The sequence below is a fragment of the Gallus gallus genome, chromosome 1, assembly GCF_016699485.2.
Source record: "Gallus gallus isolate bGalGal1 chromosome 1, bGalGal1.mat.broiler.GRCg7b, whole genome shotgun sequence".
Classification (NCBI taxonomy): Eukaryota; Metazoa; Chordata; class Aves; order Galliformes; family Phasianidae; genus Gallus; species Gallus gallus.
The window spans coordinates 91,138,254-91,162,744 of NC_052532.1; the positions used below are offsets into that span (position 1 = coordinate 91,138,254).

At 38.3% G+C, this 24,491-nt stretch overlaps 1 protein-coding gene across 7 annotated transcripts in view; it reads left to right on the forward strand.

Moving 5' to 3' along the window:
* Positions 1 to 24,491, forward strand: part of EPHA6 (EPH receptor A6) — a 498,846-nt gene that overhangs the window by 237,898 nt on the left and 236,457 nt on the right. For all 7 annotated transcript variants that reach the window (XM_015297990.4, XM_015298005.4, XM_015297999.4 and 4 more), the window contains exons 4-5: positions 14,745 to 14,900; positions 22,784 to 23,119. In XM_015297990.4, coding sequence (XP_015153476.2) covers positions 14,745 to 14,900; positions 22,784 to 23,119 — 492 coding nt within the window. The remainder of the gene's footprint in view (positions 1 to 14,744; positions 14,901 to 22,783; positions 23,120 to 24,491) is intronic.

Here is a 24,491-nt window from a genome sequence, read left to right on the forward strand (position 1 = left end):
ACCATAAGATCAACAAAGTGTTCTCTATATATCAGTTTTTGTACATATATCAGTAAGAAAGCACTGATAGATATTTTGAATCTGTCTAATAGTAAGAAGTATTTTTCTAGTTCAGATGAAGAAAGAACAATTGTATAACTGTTATCATCTATAAAACTTGCAACATAAAACATCATAAGAACTGTTTGGAAACCACCACCACATTAGCCACTATCTGAACGCTTTTATGATACTGGAGAAAATCCTGCATAGTACATGACGTACTTGAACTAGAAGCAAAGCTAGCAATACAACTTTGGATTAGGAAATCTGTCTTTTTACAAGCACTGTAACAATAGATGGAAAAATGTAGAAAAGGATGAGGCCATAACTTAAATGGGATGGATAATTTTTTCAGTCTCTATGCTAGCACCAGACTTGAGAACACTCATATAGTAATTGCTGTTCTAAGAAACTTAGCACGCTTCTGCCTTCTCGCTCCACCCAAAAAGCCCCTCCAGAAACAAGTATAGCATAGCCCACTATTTCAGCTTTCCTTTATGAAAAGCAATTTTATATGCTGAATAGCTCCCAGTGATGTTAAATAAACTGCTCCCTGTGTGTACTACAGCATGGTACTCTTGGTCTAACAGATCTTCTTGATTTCTTATTTCCATATTGTTTTAGTCTGACTACAGCAGCAACAGTTCCCTTTTTTCCCTGTTTCTATTTTGTTTGGTTTTTTTTTTAAGCAGCAAATAAACCTTCAGAACAATCTCTGGGTATATGTGCCACTGCAACACTTGTTGTAGAGATGTGCTCCACTCAGTTTAAGGCACAAAAGTTATTCCGTTTTGCCATGGCTTGTGCACTGACAAGGAGATAGATGTGTTAAATACAAGCTGCTAAAGTTCACCTGGAGATTAAAGCATTCTCCCCACTTCTCTGACATGTGGCAGTGAACTTTCCTGACTAGAATGCTCCTCCTTTTTGGTCCTTGTGTTACCAGTTTCCAGATCCATCAGGGCAGCTGAGTAGAACAGGTCTTATACCCTAGACACCCAGCAGGGTATGTGCTGAGTGATGATTACTACAGCTGACTATATGCTGTTCCAGTTCTAAAGATTTGCATAGGTGCAGAATGCTTCTTGGCATTACTCTTTTTCCAGGCAACTTACAGATCAGCTTTACTAGGCTAACAGAATGAAGAAAACATTTTCTTAAGAATAAAACTTAACCACAATAATGATTAAAAAAGCAATTAAATGCATTATTATTAAGATTATACTTTAAAAATGAAGATATATTTTATGGCTGCTATTGAATTGGAGGACTCAATGCATACCTTCCATTCACTCCAGCACTGCATTGCCCCCTAGCATTCTTAGGGTTATATTGCTCCTGTTTGTCTAAAGATGAGTAGTGGAGATGCTGGAGATGACTGCTTGGAGATGCAGTGGACTTTTTCTTCCATACTTTTCCTGCAGACCTTCTCAATACCAGGAGTACACAATGATATGTTGCTGGAAATCATTTCCCTACTTTTCCATTCCTCAATTACCATGCCTGTTGTATTCCCTAATTATTCTGACCAATTTACTATTTTTTTTTTACTATCTTCCTAAAACACAGTGGTATTCATTTAAAATCAGGCACTGTAGAATATATTAGTTAAAGATCTAAGAAATCTGGTCAATTGCAGATTTTCTGTGGAGTCTATCCACAAAGCATCAACAGAGCAAAAGACTAATTTGGGTATCTAGCAGTGCAATTGAGCATGCATATTTCCTACCTCAGAAAACTTACTTGATTTCAAGAATCCCTTCTATACTCAGCAGCACACAGAAGCCAGAAAGAGTTAGTAGAGTATCCTGAGTTCAAAGGGACTCTCTAGGATCACCATGTGCAATTGTTAGCCTACCCAGGAAGTGGCAGACTGTCTTGTCTCATTTCTCCCAACACTAATAGAACTACCCAAGTTTTCCAGCCATTTTTGTCACTTGCCATTTTGGTGAGACATCTTGACTTTTTGTTCTTCTCAAGTATTAAAAAAAAATAGCAGTAATGTATTTTTATTCTGTGACTGAGCACAGCCTGCCTATGTATTACCAGTGCATTGAATATTGCTGAGATAACTTCAAGACAGTGTCAGATGAGGACCTTCCAGAAACATCTTCCCCATCTTTCTAGGGAAAGATTCTGCCTTTACCAATTAACAAGAGCTTTTAGGGCCGCATGCACTACGTTTACAGTATATTTAGGTACAGAACTCGTCGTTCTCTTTACATGCTGGAATCACAGATTATTTCCATAGAAAATACTTAACCAGATTTGGTGTTCCTGCCTGGAAATAATGAACCGAAGTCTTCAAAGATCATGTTTTTATTAATGATGGTTCCTTGTGGTAATGCAGTAACAGTGCTGCAGTGATGTAGTTGTGCAAGTCTCTATATGGTTAAAAACTGGAGTCTTCCTATTCTACTAGATGCAGCCTTTTTATTGACTTGGTTGCCCAAAACAAATGTTTCTCTCAAATCACTGGCACACCTTCTCTGGTCAGAGGATAATCAGTAATCACTAATCTCTTTCAGGAACATCTAAGTGGTATAAGAGCTGCTTTTGATTTTTGATTTTAGCTTGAATTTGTTTTTCAGAGTTTATACTGACATACTTAAATGAATCTTGTGCAAAATGAAACTGTACAGTCATACCTGGAGCCCCTTTAGGCAGGTGTATCTGAGCTAAACATAATGTAAGTTGCAATATTATAACTTGTTCTGAAAAATTAGCTGTATTGATTCATCAGTGCAGATTAAAATTCATCTTTAAATGAATTTTATAAAAGGTTGCAGACCCTACTTAAAGCAGTGTAGCCTATTTTATGATCAGTATTTATTTTGCAAGACATGATCTTGACCTATAGTTTTGGTGCTTGATATTTCCCATCAAATGAGCCTCTCTTCAACCACTTGCAATTTTGTCACTTTTCAATTTATTTATGCTGAACCATTCTTACCTGCCTTGTAGGTGTCGTAGATGTAGACCCGAAAATTAAGTGAAAAAGAAAGTTTTATGAGTACCGATACAATTTTCTATGTCTTTCTTTTAATAGTATCTATGCTTCCAGTATCATATTCTTAAATTTAAGAAATTATTTCAATACTCTTTTTAAAATATTTTTGAAAACAAAAGAGTCCTTATTCAAGATTTTTTCTTTAAAGAGGTTAACAATCTACATTGCATTGAGAAACATAGCACTAGTACTTGAAGGTAGCTCATCTAGCTTATCCAAGCAACTGAATAATTTAGTCCATTATTTGGGAAATCTATTACACATAATTGAATTTTCTGTTTGTGTGTGGGTTTTGTTGTTTCTCCCTGATGAATTACAAGGTCTTGGGCATTAGCCTTTCTCCTGCAATGCTATATTGTAAATATTCTTTGGTTTTGTTGTTGTTGTTTTAAGTTCAGGAAGGTACAATTACAAAACAAAGTCTAAATAGTTGTTTAGGAAATAAGGACCTTAAAGTACATCATACGTGGTAGTAATTACGTACACAGCTACCTGTCCTCTCTTTTCCACAGAGAACTGTGACATTTGATACTTTTACATTTGATTTTGAGAATTGTTCTATGTGTAGCCCAATGATCTCCATGGATATGAACCTATAGAATAATCTGGAAACTAAGCATATCTGCCAAATACGTTACTATACTATACTATAAAATAAACAATATTTTAATTGCACTCTTGCATCTCCAGAATCTTGGGATCACCTCTACTTTTTTTAATGTAGGCAATTTTTCCTGTTAGTCATTTTAGGTCTGTTTCACTCTTCTGAGGATGGAAAAATAACATAAAAATGAATTAGAAAACATTTCTGCTATTCTTTTAAGCTACCAAGAGCCATTTAACATATAAACTTCATTATTATTATTATGTTGCTTAGCATCATACACAATTATTGATATACAGTAGAAATGTTTTACTTTGCTAATTATAAATTTGATAAATTGCATGTGATGTAGGTTGCATGGATCTTAAGCTGATGATGTCCCAGTGTCTGGATTTCCTGTGATGTGATACAAAAAGACTTCTGGATCATCACATATCCCTTGATTTTGTTTCCTCTACTGTATTGTATATGCATATACTTTTACATATAAAAAGCCATGTTTGTGTATGTACACATACACAAACATTCAAAACAAAGTACACACTTTTCTCAGAGAGGGAACGATGGTGGCACACAGGTGATTGATGTTGTTCTGGAAGGCTCTTAGAGATTGCTTTAATATACATAGTACTGAAGCTTTCCTGGAATTAAAAGCTGGCATTAGTATAATGTACAAAAAAAAAAAAAGAGAGAGAAGAGGAAGAAATATATTAATTAACAGTGTGTTTAAGTCTATGAGGGCAACGTATGAAAACAAAAGTGTTCCCAATTTACACAGACCTTCAGGAAAAACATATAAATGGGGTAATAAGTATGATACGTAGGCAGTGTGACACTAGCATTCTGCATGCAGTTAACAAAGAAAATAGCACTCAGATGTGTCATTCCTACCCTAACACTTTTTCTGAACTCCATTGTTCCCCTTGACTGCAGGTTAAGGGGAGGCCACAGTACTGACATCCAGTCCTCCTCCAAATCTTTGCAAATCATTCCCTTACTAGGCAATGACAAAGAATGGGTTTTGATGGATTCAGGAGCAACATCTTAAGTCACCAAGTAATTGTTGCTCTGTATGCAAAAAGCAAAGTTTAATAATATAATTTGTTTTCACACTGCAAAAGTTATTTGAGTCACCTCAGTGGCAAACAAGATGTTTCTCTTTGTTGTTATCAGAAGCCTTTAGTTGCCAACTTAAAAGGCTTTGAGAAGTAGCTGACAGAGCAGCTTAAGAAGTGCAGAATACTATTCACCTGTGCTGTGCGGATCCAAGCTCATTGACAAGCTATTGAATTGCATATAGTATGACAGGCAGTGATAAAATTAATATCGTTGACTGTTCTCCTTGTCTGTGTGAGCCTTTGGATAAAACTCAGATTCTTTAAAAACATGGTATGTGACCTGAATCACTGCTCCAGTCATTGTATTGCAACTGATGTTTTATACCGGGGAAAAAACTGTATTGACATGAACTGAAAATACTGTTTGATATACACCAATTATCTCTCTTTCATTGCTTGTAATCATTTTAATAAACAGCCTCAGTAGAATACTGGGAAATATGAGAATGATAGAAAATAAGTCATGAAAAAAGATTTATCACAAAGGGAAGGAATAATTAATTTAATTTACCTGTCTTCATCATGTAGTTTAATTTGAAAAAGCCAGCCTGTTTTTTCTTTCTTCTCCCTTGTTGCTTTCCAGAGTCAAAAGAGGTGAGTAAAATTGTCCTCTGTTCTTCACCTCAAAGAACACAAATATTAAAAATCAGAAGCTAATGGCAAGCAAAGAGTCTGGGCACTACAAACACAGGTGCATTTAATTGCATACTGCAATACACAGTTGTATAATCTCATCAGATTTACAGAAGATAAAAAAGAAAATTGGTCCATTTTCCTAAAATGGTTGGACCGTTCTGTCACTAAGTTGTCTGAGGGTATGTCCTCCATCTGTAGGAAAGGAGCCATACAATATTTCTGAATTTTTTTTTTTGACATATGATGTCTTTTATTCATGTGGCTTCAAGTATGTGTCATGTTCCTGATTCTATAATCTATCAAAGTTGGTCATCCTCCGGTGAGCTCATCATGCCTCATGTTTCTGGCAACTGTTCCTGTATAGTCTCACTATCAGTTTGATCATTGCCCGAAGTGTATCTCTTCTTTCTCCCAGTCCTTTGTGACCTGAACACAGCAAGGATTATGTGAAGAAAGAAAAGACATAAGCTTATTTAATCAGATAGTACTCACATTTGAAGACTGTTATCATAGCTTCTATTGTCCCAGTTTTTTAATATCCTAATCTTTGTGATCATATTCTTTTGTAGGTAAAATCCTATATGCATCTCTCATTATATTTTCTCTTGTTCTTTTCTATATACTTAGTTCTTTTCTACCTACATTTAATAGAATATAAATAGATTAAAATAGTATTATAGTTCCTAGTATCTGCACAGAGGTAGAGTCAAACAGGCTTTCCTAGATTGCTCTTTCTATAAAGTGATTAGATATCAGAAGAGTAAGAGGATATTAAACTTGTAATATTTATATATTAACAGAACATAACAAATATATAAGATATCAGTTTCATAGTACAATACTGGATTTCAGTAAGCAATTTAAGAAAATGTATGAGGTGTGAAAAAGCATAGCAAATTATATGTTTCAGAAAGATTAAACCAGCACTTTCACGGAGCTACTGATAGTTACTATTCATTGTAATGACAGCAGTCTTCTCTCTTTTTAATTTGATTGATGGTCTCTCAGCCATCTATAAAAATCCCATTTTTGTGAGAAATGTTTCCCACACACAGAGCAGCAATTGTCAAGCATGCGTAAAAGTTGCTCCTTAGTTTCCTTTACATTCCCTTATCTTGGTAATGGTTGATTTAATGGATTGAATAGAAGCATTCAAGGCTGGGTTGGATGGTGCCCTGGGTAGCCTCTTGTGGTGGGTGGCAGCCCTGCCCATGGCAGCAGGTTGGGACTGGATGGTCTTTATGGTCTCCCTCCAATCTAAGTCATTCTGTGATTCAGATCTTATACCTACCCTGTGAAATCAGGGTAGGTCCTTCACAATAATGAGCTCCACACAGCAGTGAAAATATCCTTTTTTTTTTTTTTTTTTTGAAGCAGCAAGTTTTATGGCCAATAACACAACCACCTTATCTGCACTTGTTAGTATATGGAGTGCCTGTCAGGTGAGGAAAGTACTGAACAGCCATAGCTTTCTTGAGCAGAAAACACTAGTAATTGACCTATTACCTTGTTTGTTATGCAGGCCAAATCAAAAGAACCTTGAAAATAATATCCAATCTAGCAGGAAGGGAAGCCCTCACTCCTCACAGCCTGAGAAGTGCCACGAGAGCAGGGCCTGTTAGACCATGTGCAGCCTTTGTCTTGTCCGCTGGCACTGGCAATTCATCTGAATTCCTAGAGGTACCTCGGTGTTGTGTAGATTTCTCTGCACTTTCTACAACAGATATCTAGCTATTGGTTTGAGTTGTTGGGACACCACAGGGCCTGCAGTGTCTGGGGCTCCCTGGGTAGGGCCAGGAAGGGCCTTGAACTTGAACTCTGAACTGACCCAGAGCCCCCATAGCTGAACACGTAGTGGGGAGAGGTGCTGGGGGGTCCTCTGGGGTGATTATGGACATAGGCTGTGCTGCCATGCATGGGAAAGAGCACGAGACCCTTTGGAAAATGCCATACACACACACTTGGGAACCATGAAGGTTGTATCTTATTGCAGTGTCTTGGGGCTCTGTTGCACAGTGCACCTTAAATGTTTTTACAGTCTCATTCAGCACCCCTGCACATAGCACCAACAGCACTGTTTTGCAACTGCTGGATAAACACCTTCTCCTACTCTCAGCTGAAGCTGACACAAGCAAGTCATAAATCACTTTCTTAAAGAGTTCACCAGAGCTTTGCAAAGTGTTCACTTTGTATGCATGTATGTATAACACAATCAAAAACTAAATGTCATACATCAAACATTAAATAAGGAAAATGATGCTTGTTATAAAGTTTTTACAACTTAACAACAGCATGATCAAATCCTGATAAAGCTGCAGTAGTAGCATGCTCATAGATGTGTTATCATGGATGCCAATTAAATTACTAGTACTTTCTCTGTATGATCCCTGGTATTTCACTGGAGAAAACTTTAGTGTCTTTGAATTGTTCATTCAGACACCCTGCTAATTGCTTACCCATTAAGACAATATTTTATTATCATCCCCAGGCTTTACAGAAGTCAAATCTTATACAGTTCATATAATTAGTAGTTCAGAAAGTCACTTCCGTTAGATAAAGTTACGGAAAATAAAATGCCTCCCAGTGACTTCGAGATTAGAAAAAACAATGCTGTGTGGTAACAAACATTTTAAAAAAAATAAAACAAAAAACATTTTGGGGGGATCAAAATGGATACTCATCCTTGTGTAAATAATATGTGCAAATGATGCACTTAGCATTAGCTGAGTGAGGGAGATGCTTTGAGAAAGCCTTTGAAAGTGCTGATTTTTTTCAACATGTACAAAATGAAATTTCCTGCATACATAAGCATCTAGTACAAGCTTTCAACTTACATGTAATGTATTTTACATAGGCTGTCATTTTGCATGGGAAAGATGACTTTTTTCCCCCCTCTCCAAATCCAAAACCACAATCCATTAATAATTAAGTCTCTGAGTTTATGATTTGCCCATCAAACAGTTTGTGCACTGTGTGAGTTCTGAAGAACAAAAAATAGAAATGCTAGGAAGCTGGGCAAAAGCTAAGATCATAGAATCATAGAATTGCTGAGGATGGAAAAGACCCACAGGATCACCCAGTCCAACCATTTGCTCATCACCAGTGGTTCTTGCTAAACCATGTCCCTCAACACAACTTCCAAATGTTCTTTGAACACCTCCAGGGTCGGTGACTCCACCACCTCTCTGGGCAGCCCATTCCAGTGCCCGAATACCCTTTCAGAGAAGTAGTATTTCCTAACGTCCAGCCTGAACCTTCCCTGACATAGCTTGAAGCCATTCCCTCTAGTCCTATCACTAGTCACACAAGAGAAGAGGCTGGCCCCCAGCTCACTACAACCTCCCTTCAGGTAGTTATAGAGAGCAATAAGGTCTCCCTTGAGCCTCCTCTTCTCTAGACTGAACAATCCCAGCTCCTTTAGCCACTCCTCATAAGGTCTGTGCTCCAGACCCCTCACCAGCTTGTTGCCCTCCTCTGGACACGCTCCAGGGCCTCGATGTCTTTCTTACAGTGAAGGGCCCAAAACTGGACACTGTATTTGAGGTGCGGCCTCACCAGTGCTGAGTACAGGGGGACAATTACTTCCCTGTTCCTGCTGGCCACACTATTTCTGATACAAGCCAGGATGCCATTGGCCTTCTTGGCCACCTGGGCACACTGCTGGCTCATGTTCAGTCTAGCATCAATCAACACCCCCAGGTCCATTTCCTCTACACAGTCTTCCAGCCACTCTGCCTCAGGCCTGTAGCATTGCCTGGGGTAATTGTGGCCAAAGTGCAGGACCCGGCATTTGGTCTTGTTGAATATCATCCCATTGGCTTCAGCCCAGGTATCCAGCCTACCCGGATCTCTCTGTAGGACCTTGCTACTCTCAGGCATATCGACGCTTCTAGCCAACTTGGTGTCATCTGCAAACTTACTGAGGGTGCACTCAGTGCCCTCATCCAGGTCATCAATAAAGATACTGAACAGGACAGGCCTCAGCACCGACCCCTGGGGAACACCACTCGTGACCAGTCACCAGCTGGATTTAACTCCATTCACCACCACTCTCTGGGCCCAGCCCTCCAGCCAGTTCCTTACCCAGCCAAGGGTGTACCTGTCCAAGCCACGGGCTGCCAGCTTCTGCAGGAGAATACTGTGGGAGACAGTGTCAAAGGCTTTGCTGAAGTCTAGGTAGACTACATCAACAGCCTTTCCCTCATCCACCAGACAGGTCACTAGATCATAGAAGGAGATCAGGTTGGTCAAGCAAGACCTGCCCTTCGTGAACCCATGCTGGCTAGGCCTGGTCCCCTAGTTGTCCCGCACATGCTGCGTGATCTCCCTCAAGACAATCTGCTCCATAATCTTTCCCAGAACTGAAGTCAGACTAACAGGCCTGTAGTTCCCCGGATCCTCTCTGCAGCCCTTCTTGCAGATGGGAGTCACACTGGCAAGCTTCCAGTCTTCTGGGACCTCACCCGTCAACAAGGAGCGCTGATGGATGATGGAAAGTGGCTCGGCTATCACCTCCGCCAGTTCCCTCAGCACTCTCGGGTGAATCTCATCCAGTCCCATGGACATGTGGCAGTCCAGTTGGAGTAGCAGGTCTCTGGCTGTTTCCTCCTGAATCGTGGGGGGTTAGTCTGCTCCCCAGCCAAGGCTGCCAGGTCAGAGAGTGGAGAAACCTGAGGATAACTGGTCTGACTTTTAAAGACAGACGTAAAGAAGGCATTCAGAACCTCTGCCTTTTCCTTATCCTCAGTGGTCACATTCCCAGCCTCATCCACTAAAGAATGAAGATTCTCCCTGGTCCTCCTCTTACTGCTGATATACTTGTAAAAGAGTTTCTTGTTCCCTTTTATCCCAGTGGCCAGGTTGAGTTCAAGCTGGGCTTTTGCCTTTCTGACTTTCTCCCTGCACATCTTAACAACTTCTTTGTATTCTTTGCGGGTTGCCTGTCCCTTCTTCCACAGAAGGTAGATTCTCTTTTTCTTCTGGAGCCTCAAGAATAGTTCCCTATTCATCCATGCCAGTCTTCTTCTGCTCTGGCTCATTTTGCGGCTCAGGGGGACAGCCTGCTCCTGCGCCTTTAAGACTTCCTTCTTGAAGAGCAACCAGCCATCTTGTACCCCTTTACTCTCTATGACTGAATCCCTGGGGACTCCCCCTGCTAGTCTCCTGAACAATTCAAAGTCTGCACTCCGGAGGTCCAAGGTAGCAGTTTTGCTGTACCCCCTCCTGACTCCACCAAGAATCGAGAACTCTACCATGTCGTGGTCACTCTGTCCAAGACAGTCCCCGACCTCCACATCTCCCACCAGACCTTCTCTGTTTGTGAACAGCAGGTCTAACGGGGCAGCTCCTCTCATGGGTTCTCTTATCAGCTGCATCAAGAAGTTGTCCTCCATACATTCCAGAAACCTCCTAGACTGCTCCTTCTGTGCAAAGTTGTATTCCCAGCATATGTCGGGGAAGTTGAAGTCCCCCATGAGGACAAGGGCTGGCGATCGTGCAGCTTCTGCCATCTGCTCATAGAACACCTCATCTGTCTCTTCATCCTGGTTCGTCAGTCTATAACAGACGCCCACCAGGATGTCTGCCTTGTCAGCTCTTCCCCTGGTCTTAACCCATAGGGATTCAACCTTATCATCCCCAGTCAGTAACCTCAAAACACTCTTTAACATAGAGAGCCATGCCACCCCCCCTCCTTCCTTGCCTATCCTTCCTGAAGAGTTTGTAGCCATCCATTGCAGCACTCCAGTCATGGGAGTGGTCCCACCGTGTTTCTGTTATGGCAACTAGGTCATAGCTTGCCTGCCGCACAATGGCTTCCAACTCTTCTTGTTTATTGCCCATGCTGCGTCCATTGGTATAGACACACTTTAGCTGGGCCCCTCGCCTCACCCCTAATCCCATTATCTCTCCCCCAGGCTCATCTGATCATCGCTCATCAAGATTCTGCTTCATAAAGGAGTTTGGTTAACATTAAGCATGTAGGTAGTTCTATTGACTATGCTCTTTAGAGAGTCATGTCTTTATCCTTATTTTAGATATCATGTGATTTAAGGACTCTGGAGTTGAATGCCTCAAGCACTTGTGTATGGTTTGATATCACAGTGACTTGCAGTGATGCAGTCTGTGATCTCGTAGCAGATCAGTTACAGACTCCAGTTTTGCAAAATGTTCTGTACAAATTGGAAATGGGACACAAATACCATTGACTTATTTTTCCTCTAAGTGTTGATTGGAATTGCTCTGAGCTGGAAGTGGTCTTATATAGCCTTAAGCTCCATGAAAAAGGTCAAACCATAGTCAATCTTGTAAAATATGTCAAAGAAGAATTAGAGAGACTCTTGTTTTCTTTATGAGAGGACCTGGATTTACAGACCACAAGTTAGGTAAAGATATAGGTAAAGATATACTCAGCTTTATACTCAGTGCCTGTTTAGTAGCAGGCCATAAACAGCCTGCCAAAATCTAACTCATGACAAGTCAGAAGAAATCATAGTCCTTAAACTGTGGCATTGTACATGTTTCCTGTTAAATAAGCTTTTAAAAACTTGGGTAGTAAATCTAATTTTTGCAAGTTCTCTACGGAAAATGATATTTTGATGACAAATGATGACAACTGCATCTTCTTAAAGTTGAAATTCTGCCACTGAATCATAATATTTGTTAGCAGAGTCTAGATGTATATGGCATCTGAAGTGCTGTATTTTAGTCCTGTGCTGCATATTCAGTGATCTTAATGGACTGTTTAGTTTCACCTTGACTGTTGGCAGTGAGCATTGAGTTACACCAAGAGTTGAGTTCTCCCAAGCTTGTGAATATTTGGGAGCTTTCAACTTGTTTATGAAGGGCTGGATTTTATTTGAAAGTATCCAATAATTGTGATTGTCTTACTCTACGTTTAGATGTGGGGAGGGTTCTCAACAGCTTCATAAACTTAACCATGTGAAAGCTGCTCTGCTGTTGTCTTCTGTAGAGTATGGGATGTATCTGACATAATGATGCATGTATTTGGGTTGGCTTCAAAAAAAAGTAAAGTATCTACATATTCACCCATTTTTTTACCCTGGCATTTCCATGAGTATATATATGCTTTCTTTTAAGACAAAAACAAATCAAACCATATTGAAACCATATCTGCTTTAAATACACTCCAGAAAACCACTTCAGAATAAAACAATTGCATTTTTAAACTGGAAGTAGTTTTCTCTTTGAATTTTATTTTAGAGTAATGAAAAGCTTAAAGTTCAAACTTATCTTTAAAGGGAAGTCTGTGTTTCTTTCAGTCCAAAGTGGCTTATCTTTTGTGGAATGGAAGGGAAGAAGGGAGTATTTATTGGCTGGTAGAAAAGATTTTGGAAGTGATAAGAATTTTAAAAAGCATTCGTTTGACTGCAAAGATAACCTGAATTGGTAACTCTTTAATCACAAACTTCTTTGTGTGGCAACGCACATGTGAAAGGTAGCTATTAAAAACAATTAGTACTCATCCTCAGATTAGGCATGTTAGGGTTTGGGCATGAGGAGAAAAAAAAAGGGCAAGTGTTCATACCACCCTTCCCACATTTTGCTTTACTTCATCTCTTACTTCCTTCCAGCAAAGGTAGGAAGAGTCAGCATCTCCAGTGCTGCTGTCTTCCTTACGCTAAACCCACTGTCATTCCAATCCATAGAAAATTGCCACTGACTGTAATCACAGAAGTATCAGATCGGCAGCCATTTAAAAGGAAAATCCCTGCTGTTCCCACCTCTCTTATATGTAGGCACCAGAAATACATTTTTTTTTTCTTTAACGACAGCAGGGCAGAATTGCTTCCTCATATCAATTCAGCAAAGTCAGAAGAACACACTGGGAGAACTGCTGAAATAGTTGAGTCATAATTAAGCTCTTATGCTTATGTTTGAAAAATTGGCTCCGGATTCTGATAAGGAATCAGCAGTTACTTTTTCAGTTCCTCTCACTCATTTTCCCGCAGACACTTAATGAAACCACTTTGGAATCAAACAGGTGCTTTGGAATCAGAAGCAAAACTGATCTGTGCATGTGTTATCTAAAAGTTAGTAACTTTTAATGATGAACCTAATTTAAATTGACAGTTAATCTGTAAAATTCATAATTCTTGGTGTTTATTTATAGAGCGCTTAATTTTAATATTGTTATTTTACCTTGTTGCAAGAGAAGGAAAGAAAACAGCCCTGAATATGCCAAAATAAGAAAATGTCATATGGGTCTTAAAAATAATTATTATAACACTAACTTTCATGGTACTGGTGAAAATCAGGAGGAATTTGAGCCTGTGCTTTCTGTACATGCTAGAGTTGCACTTCCATTTGTTTTTATTCTGTTTGCTGATTGGGAAGTCAAAAGACAGTAAAGGCAGTATATACTGGCATGTGTGTAAATACGGTAGCTGGAAGGAGAAAGGAAGAAATCTGTCTAACTGTGTGACGATTTTGTGATGACTTCTGAGGACAGTGTACAAAATTTTCAGAATGCTAATCAGGCATCTTTATGAAAACATATTTTAACTAATTGTTTCTGCCTTAACGGCCCACAGAAGGGCATCTAAAGTTGTGCTGTGACCAACAACTTCTGGGACTCCATCTCCAGCTGGGTGGGCAGTGGGCTCTACTCTGGTCATTGCAACATCTGTCCCCTGGGCAGCTGCTATTCCAGTTGTTTTTTGACACAGTGAAGAGTAGCCTGAGGCTTGCTGTAGTCTGTGCTGGATTTATTGGCACCTCTTTCCTAGTCTCCAAAGATTGTTATAGCAGCACTGTGCAGCCTTCATTCCAACAAGGTGCAAAGGACACAACTAATGTGACCCTTCTTTTAGTGTCATCTCAGGGAACTGTGGACAGGTCAGACCCACCTGTAAGTACAGGGATGTCATCCTTGCCTCATCAAGGCATTGTGAGGATAAGCATATTGAGCCTTGCAAGTCTCCGTTACTTAAATAAGGAAGCCATATAAATAGCACTGACAAATGAGAAAGTATCCCATTCTTTCTGTTTACTAGTAAACAGAACATACATAGATCATAGACAGTATGCTTGTGTTTACTGATGTTAGTGAAGTTTTCTAGATGACGATTTCAAGAGGCAGGAAGGTCTGTCCATAAATTAGGAAGCTGTCTCTTTTAATGTTTCCTTATCAAATACCAAGAAAAGCATTTTTTTGTTGTTATCTATAGACCAAAATAAAAACTTTAAAGGATTAAGTGGTGAGAATAACATGTATCTAGGTTGAAAAGAGAACGCATTATAACTGCATGAAGCAGATTTTACCTATGGCAAAAACTTGCTGCTATTAATGAAATATTATTTTCTTGTTTTGCAGCTTGCAGGCCTGGATTCTATAAAGCATTTGCTGGAAATGTAAAGTGCTCCAAGTGCCCTCCACACAGTTCAACCTATGTTGAAGCAACTTCAGTCTGTCAGTGTGAGAAAGGCTACTTCAGAGCCGAGAAAGATCCACCAACTATGGCATGTACCCGTAAGTCTGATTAGTACCAGTGTCAGCAGTTCTCGTGTGCTTCATTTTTTTATGTTTAAAAAAAATGACATGAGATTGTACATTTAATGAAGAATCCTGCTAAGAATTACTAAAATTTTTAAATCAAATTTTAAGCAGCAGATTTCTATTTAGTACTGGTATCCCTAAAAATACTGACATGTTTCGTACTTAAATGATTTATTAACTTGTAGTTCTGAGACCATAAGGTTTGTAATCATTGTCATATGGATAGCAATGCTAAATTTTAATTATCAGTATATATTTTAAAGACATGAAAATATGGTTGGGCAACAACATCTGAAAAACTGAGATGACTTATAAACAACAACAAAAAACTGATATGGCATAAACTCCTCTCTCCTCAGATTAAAAAAAAAAAAAAATTAAAAGTACTCTTGCAATAACTAGCAGTGCATAGTCAATTTTTTAGTGTGTCTAATCATGTACAAGTAACTGAGCTGCCAGCAGTAGAGTTGAATCTTTTCCCATGCTAATGGTAGTTGCACCATATGGCAGTGTATTGGGTAAACTGGGAATATACCGCACAATTTGGATTCATGAAGTTGTAGGCATTCCATAATCCGGAGATCATTACATAGACTAAGCCATTGTCCATCCAATGAATGGAAATGATCTTCACCAAAAATGATGTTTCACAGATCCATGGAGCTTATCAGAAAGTTGTCTAATCTAATCATAGAGCATTCAGAGTTGAAGGGTAAGTCCCAGCCTCCAGCTGCTTAAGAGACACAAGGTTCAAAGAAGGACTTCAACCCAACTAATACAATCTGTTGTCAGATCACTCTGGAGCAAAGCACATAGGCCTGTCATTTTTCACAGAATATGTGAGGGGGGAAAAACAGTGTTTTTCTGGACTTCCCACAGGGAAATGGGCTTACAAATAATTCCACTCAAATGAGTGCCCTGAACACAGACCTTGAAAACTTACCCACAGAACTAACACACATTCCAGGCACTCTAGACAGTTTCATGCTTATGACAATGGTTTCACTCATGAATTATGTACATGTGGTTCCATATTGTTTATGTTAATGATTTTTCATTTACAAAGGACAATTCTCTGAGAAATTACTCATACATGGCATAAGGTTTCCCTCATTGTCTTTCAGGGCTCAGTTTTAAGCCCAGCTACTCACTACTGTTGGTAAGGTAGGCCAAGTGTGCAGGATCCATGTGGCACCAGGGAGTGGGTACTTACAGCTCCTCAAATCTGCTCCCTATTCCCCCCAAAAAAACATGAAGCAGAGAGCTGCCTTGGCAGAAAACTGTCAGGAAAGACTTTCTACCAGACCATTCTATTTCTTCGAGGATGTCAGGCAAAGCAACCAAGTAAGCTGAGGCAAAGAAGAAAACTACAACAGAAGTGCCAGTGTCTCATTTCACTTTGGCCTTGGAGAAATAATAAGGGAGACAGTGAACTACATTCTAGTTTCTGCTTTGTTCCTTGTTCAGTGCTGCCATGCATTACATCTTATTCAGCCTAGATTACAAGGTGTCAATACTTCATTGCCTGTAACAGCAGATATACTCATCTTACACCTACAGTGATGATTATTTCACTAATTGTGAGCTCTGCAAATGACTCTAAGCTTCTGACAGGCAGACTGTGCTCTTATCTTCTTTCATATCATCAGTAATGAAGAGTCTGCAGGCCAAATTATTCCCTAAGTGGTGTCTTTAGCCCCACTGCTTTCAAATTATTGCCCTCAGTTATTAAAATTATGTTTCTGTCATACGTACAACCTCACTGCTTTCAGAGGGTCTGTACAGATGTGGATAATTTAAATTTAATAAACAAAGATACTAGTGATGTATGAGACAGGGTAGAATTTAGCTTGTTTCTTCCAAACTGTCATGCTTTGCTCTAATAAGAGCAGCTGAAAAGTTAGAAAACAATAAGCCAACTAAAATTCATAAAGAGAAAGGGCTGTACAGTAAGAAAATGTATTTTCTACAAAACTATTTTTGAGCCAAAACTGCATTTTTAATGTCAACCTGCAAATTTGTGTTCTGACACGTTAGTCACATTTTTTGTGACTTTTTAATCAAGAGTCATTCTTGAATCAAACACAGAATTAATAGTGAATTCTCTTTAAAAACCTCTTCACCTTCAAATATTTTGAACCAACTACATTAATACCTGTTTTTATTTGTTCCCTAGATTGTGCAAAGCAAGATGTCTAAAGTAGGTAGATCACAGTATCATAGATAGGCTTGGGTTGAAAGGGACCTTAGAGAGCTCCCAGTTCCAATGCACTGCTGTGTGCAAGTTTGCCACCCACTAGATCAGGTGTCCAGATTTTTTTTCCCTCTCTTTGCATTCATCTTTAGGGTTAGACATTATTCCTCACTCCAGTATTTTTTCCTCGGTACTGGAAAACTTGCATAAGCAGCAATGTGGAGATTAAGGACCTTGATTTAAGACACCATGCATTTAAGAGTCTAGCTTCAGGCATTCATTTGTTTCAAGCTGAGCTTGGAATCTAATTTTATTAATTCTGCAAAAGTGCATATTGTATGTTTTTCCTAAATGGTACAGTACTTTATAAGAGCGAGTACTTCGTAGAAAAGCGTAATAGAAGGGAAAAAGAAAATGACAGTGGGGTATATTGTTAATTGCTTTCTCCTAGCGTTTTTCCACTGGATTGGCACTTTTTTTTTTTTTTAATCAATCTCTTGCTGCTATTCTTTATCCTTATTGTATTTCTTATTGTATTTCTTTGCCATATGTGAATGTACTCTATCAATGATCTCTCTATGCGTACAATGAGCAAGAAATATCAGATGGGGAATTAGATAATGCTGCTTACTGTGTACATAAACTCTAACACTTCTCACTATAACGTAATTGGATAGATTGATCTGTCTTTTCAACGTCAAAGACAGGCAGACTTATGTTGGGTCTCTGGGTCTGAATATGTCTTTTTCATGTTATGCTTAAATAATTTTGCATCAATACCGCTTATGTTCTGTTCAGTAACCACTGCTACAAACTGTATCCTCTATATTGAAGCTCTTTAAGGTCCACCTCTGTTTTCCAGCAGTAAAATCAAGCAACATGCTTTGAAGCTTTTGACTCTACTGCTGCTGCTGTTATTTATATGCATGTATTTGGGTGCAGTTTATCATTATGCTCAGACTTGGAATATTCATTCGCAGTCACCAGTTCCTATCATGAGGAAATTTTCCCTGCTTGCCTCACTGAGAAAGAAGTAATTCTGAAAAGGCAAAACTGTCATACAACTTTCCAAACCTAGTGGCAATACTCATCTATACTACATATATGTGTGTATGTAAAAAAGCTACTATGAGCACAAGGGATGCACCTAGATGCTGATTCTGGGTATTTGCAGGAGATGATTGATTTCTGCCCCATCCAGTGTGAATTTAGTAGTCAAGTAACACCCAATTATCAGAGTTCAGTAGTTGGTAATGAACAGTTCCCACTTGAAAAAGCAGAAAGTATTTTCCAGACTATCATTGCCCGGTGTTTAAATACTACATTGCCTTCACTAGACTTCTGCAGCATTTTGATTGCTCCTCCCTCCTTCCACCAAGGGCAAAATGTACTTCACCTTCACAGAAGGAGAGGATGCACAAAGCAGCTAGATGAGGTGCAAAGTACTGCATGAGGCATAAGCTCAGCTCTGTAGCTTTTCCATAAGACATCAGTTCCAGTCTGCTCCACAGAGAGTGTAGAGATACTTCTTTTTATTATAATATGTAAATGAAGCAAAAGACATTGCTCACACCCAGGCTGTGTTTTCTCCAAAAAGCAGAAGAGCTGCCTTTTTTTTCAGTGCTCAACCATCTGAAGTCTGTTTTACTCTTCTACATAAAATCTTGGTGAGACTATGATCTATCATTTTCACCAATATACTTGGTTTCCTTAAAAATCAATATAAGGATATCCCCAAGAGCTTTGCACACAGATGTCTGCAGAAGGGTTATTGCTGCCAAGATTTTTGATGTGTTGAATAATCTTTGTATAATTTATAAATGATAACAAAGCAATCAGGCCACATTCATAAAAGCCCAGTGACACATAATTTAGCTGAATCTGAGGGCTAGAATTAATTGTTTCTCTTTGTTCCAAGTTCTAAATCTTAGTAAATGATTCACTGCATGTCATTACAGCTTAATATTTGCATGAAATCACAGTTTAACTGGCATAATTTAACAGCAATTAAAAAGCTATTTAATCGTCATGCAAATTGGCATGAGGGGCCTTCAGTATGAAGGGTGTCTGAAGTTTTTTGCAGACGGACAGCCATTACTTTCAGACACCCCTAATGTAATTGATAATGTTCTCCTATTTCATTGAATCGTGAATGTACAATAATTCATGTTTCCTCTTATATTTGAGAATTAAATCCCAAATCATGAATATAACAACCTCCACTCTACAGTATACGTAAAAAAAGTTTATCTACTATATTGATTTTTCCACAGATATCGCCTACATAAACCTACAAATTAAACAAATTAAAATTCTTTAAAAATGGGGAAAAAAATGTTTCCTGGTGCCCGAATACACATTAAATCATATGGTTTGGCATGCTGGAGCTTCTGAAGTAACATATAAAAACTGAGCTGTGATGACCTGTTGGATCTGTCATTTATGTAAGAAAAAATTTAAACCAGTTTCAAAACATTGGCTCCAGTCCTGTGAGTGATTACACACATGCTTAGCTTTAAGTGCATGACTACTATTAATTATTTCATGGGGGTTACTGATCAGCTTAAAGTTATGCACACACATGGATGTGATTAGGACTCATCCTCCGTATTCCTAAAACTCCTCACTGGTTTTAACAATGGGAATTTGTTAAGACCAGACATTATTTAATTATAACAATGTCTTTAGAGGAAGCATAATTATCCTCTCTTCTGCACATAAATACTAAGAACTGAAGCTGAATTTATCCATTCTGGTTTTAGTTTATTCCACTCAAAGAACTGTTTTCCAGAGTAGCTTCCACTGCCAATGTCAAAGTAATTTTATGGGAAGTTAAGAGACTTGTAAATCTGAGACATTCTCAGATTGTAGAGGCTTGTTTACTACATGAGCATCTTCAAGGCTGTACCTTGCCTCTGCTTTCCACATCAGTGGAAAATGAAGGAACAATATAAATAGTCATTGTTAACAAATTACATTTATAAATACTTCCGTATTACAGTATTTCATATTTCACTGTTAGATTTATCACAATCAAAGGCCAAGAAGGAAGGTAGTCAAAATAGTTTGTGTCCATAAAAACTGCAAACTACAAAAATATTTTTCATCTATCAGGTTCCAGAAATATTGATCTTCAGCACAAATGAGGCACATACCTTTCAGCAAATAATTCCTCTCTACTATGACTAACAACTGCTTTTTACTACCAGGGGCTTTCTGTCTCCCTACCATAAACTCTGCGCAGGTAGATATAAAAATGAATACATAATTCAAAATACTTTAAATCTTCTTATCCACTTGAAAAAAAAAAAAAAAAAGTAATATAGCACCTCCAAGAATTTTAATTATCAAATGCTTGAAATCTAATACCTAACTCTTCATTTACCTTAGCATTACAGAAATATCAGAAGTCAAAAGCAACTCAAATGTTCAACTACAATTCACAGAAAACCCCAGCATTTCTTAGTTCACATCACCCCTCCCATGCTATATAAACAGTTTTTCCTTTTATAAGCATTCCAGCTTTTATAGCTTTTATACTTATGCCGCATAAATAAACAGATAAGATCTCTTTAGAATGATAAATTTTTGTGAACAGTGATATTTTGTTCTGCAACTATTATTGCCTCTTTCGTTCTTTAAAAGTTAGTATTAATTCTCACTGCAATACGTAGGTATAATTGTATAGATCTTTACTGTTATATAGTATTTTACTAAAATATAAGATGAAGTAATGTTTTCATTTAAGGTATGGTCTGTTTTTGTAGTCTAGGTCATCTTCAAGAAATAAGAAATTGAATAAATGAATTTACTTTAGTTATAGGTACATATTTAAGAGCTACTCGTGGGCTTGATTTTCTAAATCACAACATTTGAGTTCAGCCAAAAAAAAAAAGCATAAAATGACTGCAAATGTTAAGGAAAAAAAAAATTGAATAACTAGGAAAAAGTTATGTAACTTGATCAGTTTTTTTTTTTTTTTTTTTACTGAGATTTCAAATCTGGATTTATATATGAAATATCATGAAGGGCTTTAGTAATTTTGTTTTCCTTCCTAATGCAAAGTTATGATTTATCTGACTATCCTTTAGGCGTAGGCCATGTCCTCATGCTCCTTGTTATTGAATTGGAACTTAAGAAAGCATTGATTAGTTATTTTGGGGGGCAGGGGGTTGCTTATTTATTTAGTCCTTCTGTCTTAAAGTTTCTCTGAAAGATCATTATGATATTTCACCATTCTCAGAAAGGAAAGGACTGACTTTGCTGCTCAATTTCTGGAGTGAAATCTACTCTACAACAATTGGTTGAGATCATTTTCAAATGTTTTATATAGTATAAATGAAGCCTCATATGATTTATATGTGATGCTACACAGTAGGTCAGTGTTACTGTTGGAAAGATTCGCACAGCGGAGAGGCAATATAGGAATGGAATTCCCTGTTGTCCCTTTAGAGAACAGGAAAGGAATTCTCATCTCTCTGAAGATCTAGGCTTGCAGGGAAAAACTCCACAATGGGAGGGATCTCCAACCAGAGATCCTTCCCCAGGGCCAGTCAGCCCTTAAATTGGGTCTAAGAGAGGTGCCGCCAGGCTCCACCCCTCCTGGTCACACAGCTGAATTGCCTTCACCTGTGCTCCCAGTGCTGACCGTCCTTTCCCCAGGTGATCAATCAGTGCTTCAGGCTGTGACTCAACAGTTACCATACAGTCAACATAACAGCCTAAAATTTGCAGGACATGCCTTGACTATTTGTGAGATCCATTGAAATGGTTCCTCTAACTCAACACACAGAGCTTTACCACCTATTTGCTAGCTGAGAGCTTTCCTCCTATATTCTACTTGCTGCTGCTACCTTTGTATTTCTCCCCATTGTCTTCGGGAAATTGTTTTATCCTTCTTTCTGACCATCCTTTTAGATCTCTAGCATGCAAGTGCAGTGTCTTCTCTGTTAAGCTGAAGATGATAAGGGGCCAGGTAGAAAAGAAACCATGTTAACTATCTTTTGTGCCTAATACTCTTAACCTGTGACCACCTATCTCCATTAATGAATAGCAGGAAAGAAATCCCAGAGAATAGCAGGAAAGGATAGAAAAAAAGAAAATCTGACACTGCAGGATTAACACAAACAATTTTACTACTTGTACTTATTCCAAAACTGTTATTTATTTATTAGCTTACTCAATTTAACTCTTATAAGACATCAAAGAACATAAGTATCAGAAAAGCCTACCTTACTAGACACAAAATAAGGAAGTAATTTTTGTGATTAAAACTCAACCTCAGTATCCCACAAGATGTGTTGATGTTTAGTGCAAATTTGTGTTATCAAGCCTAGTTTGGACATTCCCAATTAATTTATATGTTGCATTAAATTATTTTTGAAATAAATTCTAATTCATTTAGATTTTTCAACTTCTTATAATCTTGCCTATTTATTCTTTCTGGTTAATATTCAAGGAATTTAATTGTCTAGACAATTCCTAAATTTTCCTTTGAATTCATCATTTAGACATCAATATTGTAATGTTTGTTTGTAAATAATTGCCTTAAAATTAATATATTTTTTTGTGTTTCTTCATTCCCCCCCCCCCCCCCCCCCCCCCCCGCCCCCACCAAAATGGGCAGTTATCACTTAGCAGTCTTTCCTTATCATCTTTGCAGGGCCACCTTCTGCTCCCAGGAATGTGATTTTTAACATTAATGAAACAGCTCTCATGTTGGAATGGAGCCCACCAAGTGATACTGGAGGAAGAAAAGATCTCACTTACAGTGTCATCTGTAAGAAATGTGGGTCAGATGCCAGCCAGTGTGAGATATGTGGGGGGGGAATCCGCTTCATCCCCAGGCACACGGGTCTCATCAACTCCTCCGTGACGGTGCTGGACTTTGTGTCACATGTGAACTACACCTTTGAAATTGAGGCCACGAATGGCGTCTCGGAGTTGAGTTTCTCTCCCAAGCAGTTCACAGCTATCACAGTTACCACAGACCAAGATGGTAAGTCACTGTACTGCATGTCTGCTACTCTGCCCCTGTCATCCTTGCATTCATTAAGGGTATCTTTTTGATTGAAAGAAGTCTGGGTCAGTGAGTTTGATGCTTTGCAGGTTGCAACATGCTTTTATGTGTGACAGTTTTCAGTTTCTGCTGATGAGGGCACTAAATGTTTTTGTCAGCTGGCCCTTGATCCCATTACACGGAGCATAAAATGACATCTTTTTGTTTAAAGCATTTTTCTGTATAAACTGAGTGCATGCTTTAACTATCTGAATCTACTAGTGGTTCATCATTACTGGAGTCCATGTTTGAATCTTTTCAAAGTCTTTCCATATGATTTCAGTTTTGAAAGACTAAAGTACCACTTTATCCATCAATTTACAATTTATAGGTAAAATGAAAATGAACTGGTTTCCTTTAGTATCCATGTTTCATAACACGAATACAGTGTGCTTTACTGTAAGATACTCCAACATTTGTATGAGACATTTTCTTAGAGGAGATAACCTAAAAGATTTTGTGTTCCTTTAACTGTCCCTTTTGCATTTATTGTTTCTGAGCTTCCCTGCCCCTCCATTTCAGTTCAAATTCATGTTGAAGACAGTCCTTTATGAAAAACCTGTGAAGTAACAAGAGTTCTATGGTTAATTTCTACAACTATTTCCTCTTTAATCTACAGAAACAATTTATATGCCAGCAAAAAGCAGTGTTAGGTTACCAACAAAGCCATCTATATGGCAATGTTATCTTCTGGCTTGTGCTACTGTAGATCAGAAGGTTATTTCAAAATTATCTCTTGCTGACATTTGTTCCAGAAATATTTTTTACCTACTGTGCAATGACATTGCAACTGTAGCTGAAGTGTTAAATGTAGGACAGGAACTGAATTGGCCAAATGAGGGTTTGGAGTGGCAGGCCTTTGGAAATATAAAAGTATTTACAAAAACTGCTGATGTTGAGGAGGATCCTGTTTTGTAGGAAGGCCTCAGGTTCTTTCATTGATTGATCAGCCTAGCAAAAATATGCTTACCTTTGTATCTGGAACAAGTAGTTTTGTTGATGAGTAAGTAATGACTTATTTGCCTTTGGGCATACCAAAATTAACAGCTTGCTGTGATGATGATGATGATAATAATCACAATGATGGTAATTCTAACAATATTCTTGAAAATGGATTGGGAAAGCCATGAAAACTACTCACTCACTCTTAATGTGATGATAGTAACAGAACAGCTGATTATATAAGATGCTTAATGATACATGCCTGGCAATCCTGGCAATGAGAATTGTCTCAAGCTCTTAGGCTACATATCACATTATGAAACTCTCTTTCCTTTTTTATTAGATAAAAAATGTGGTGCCAGAAATTCCC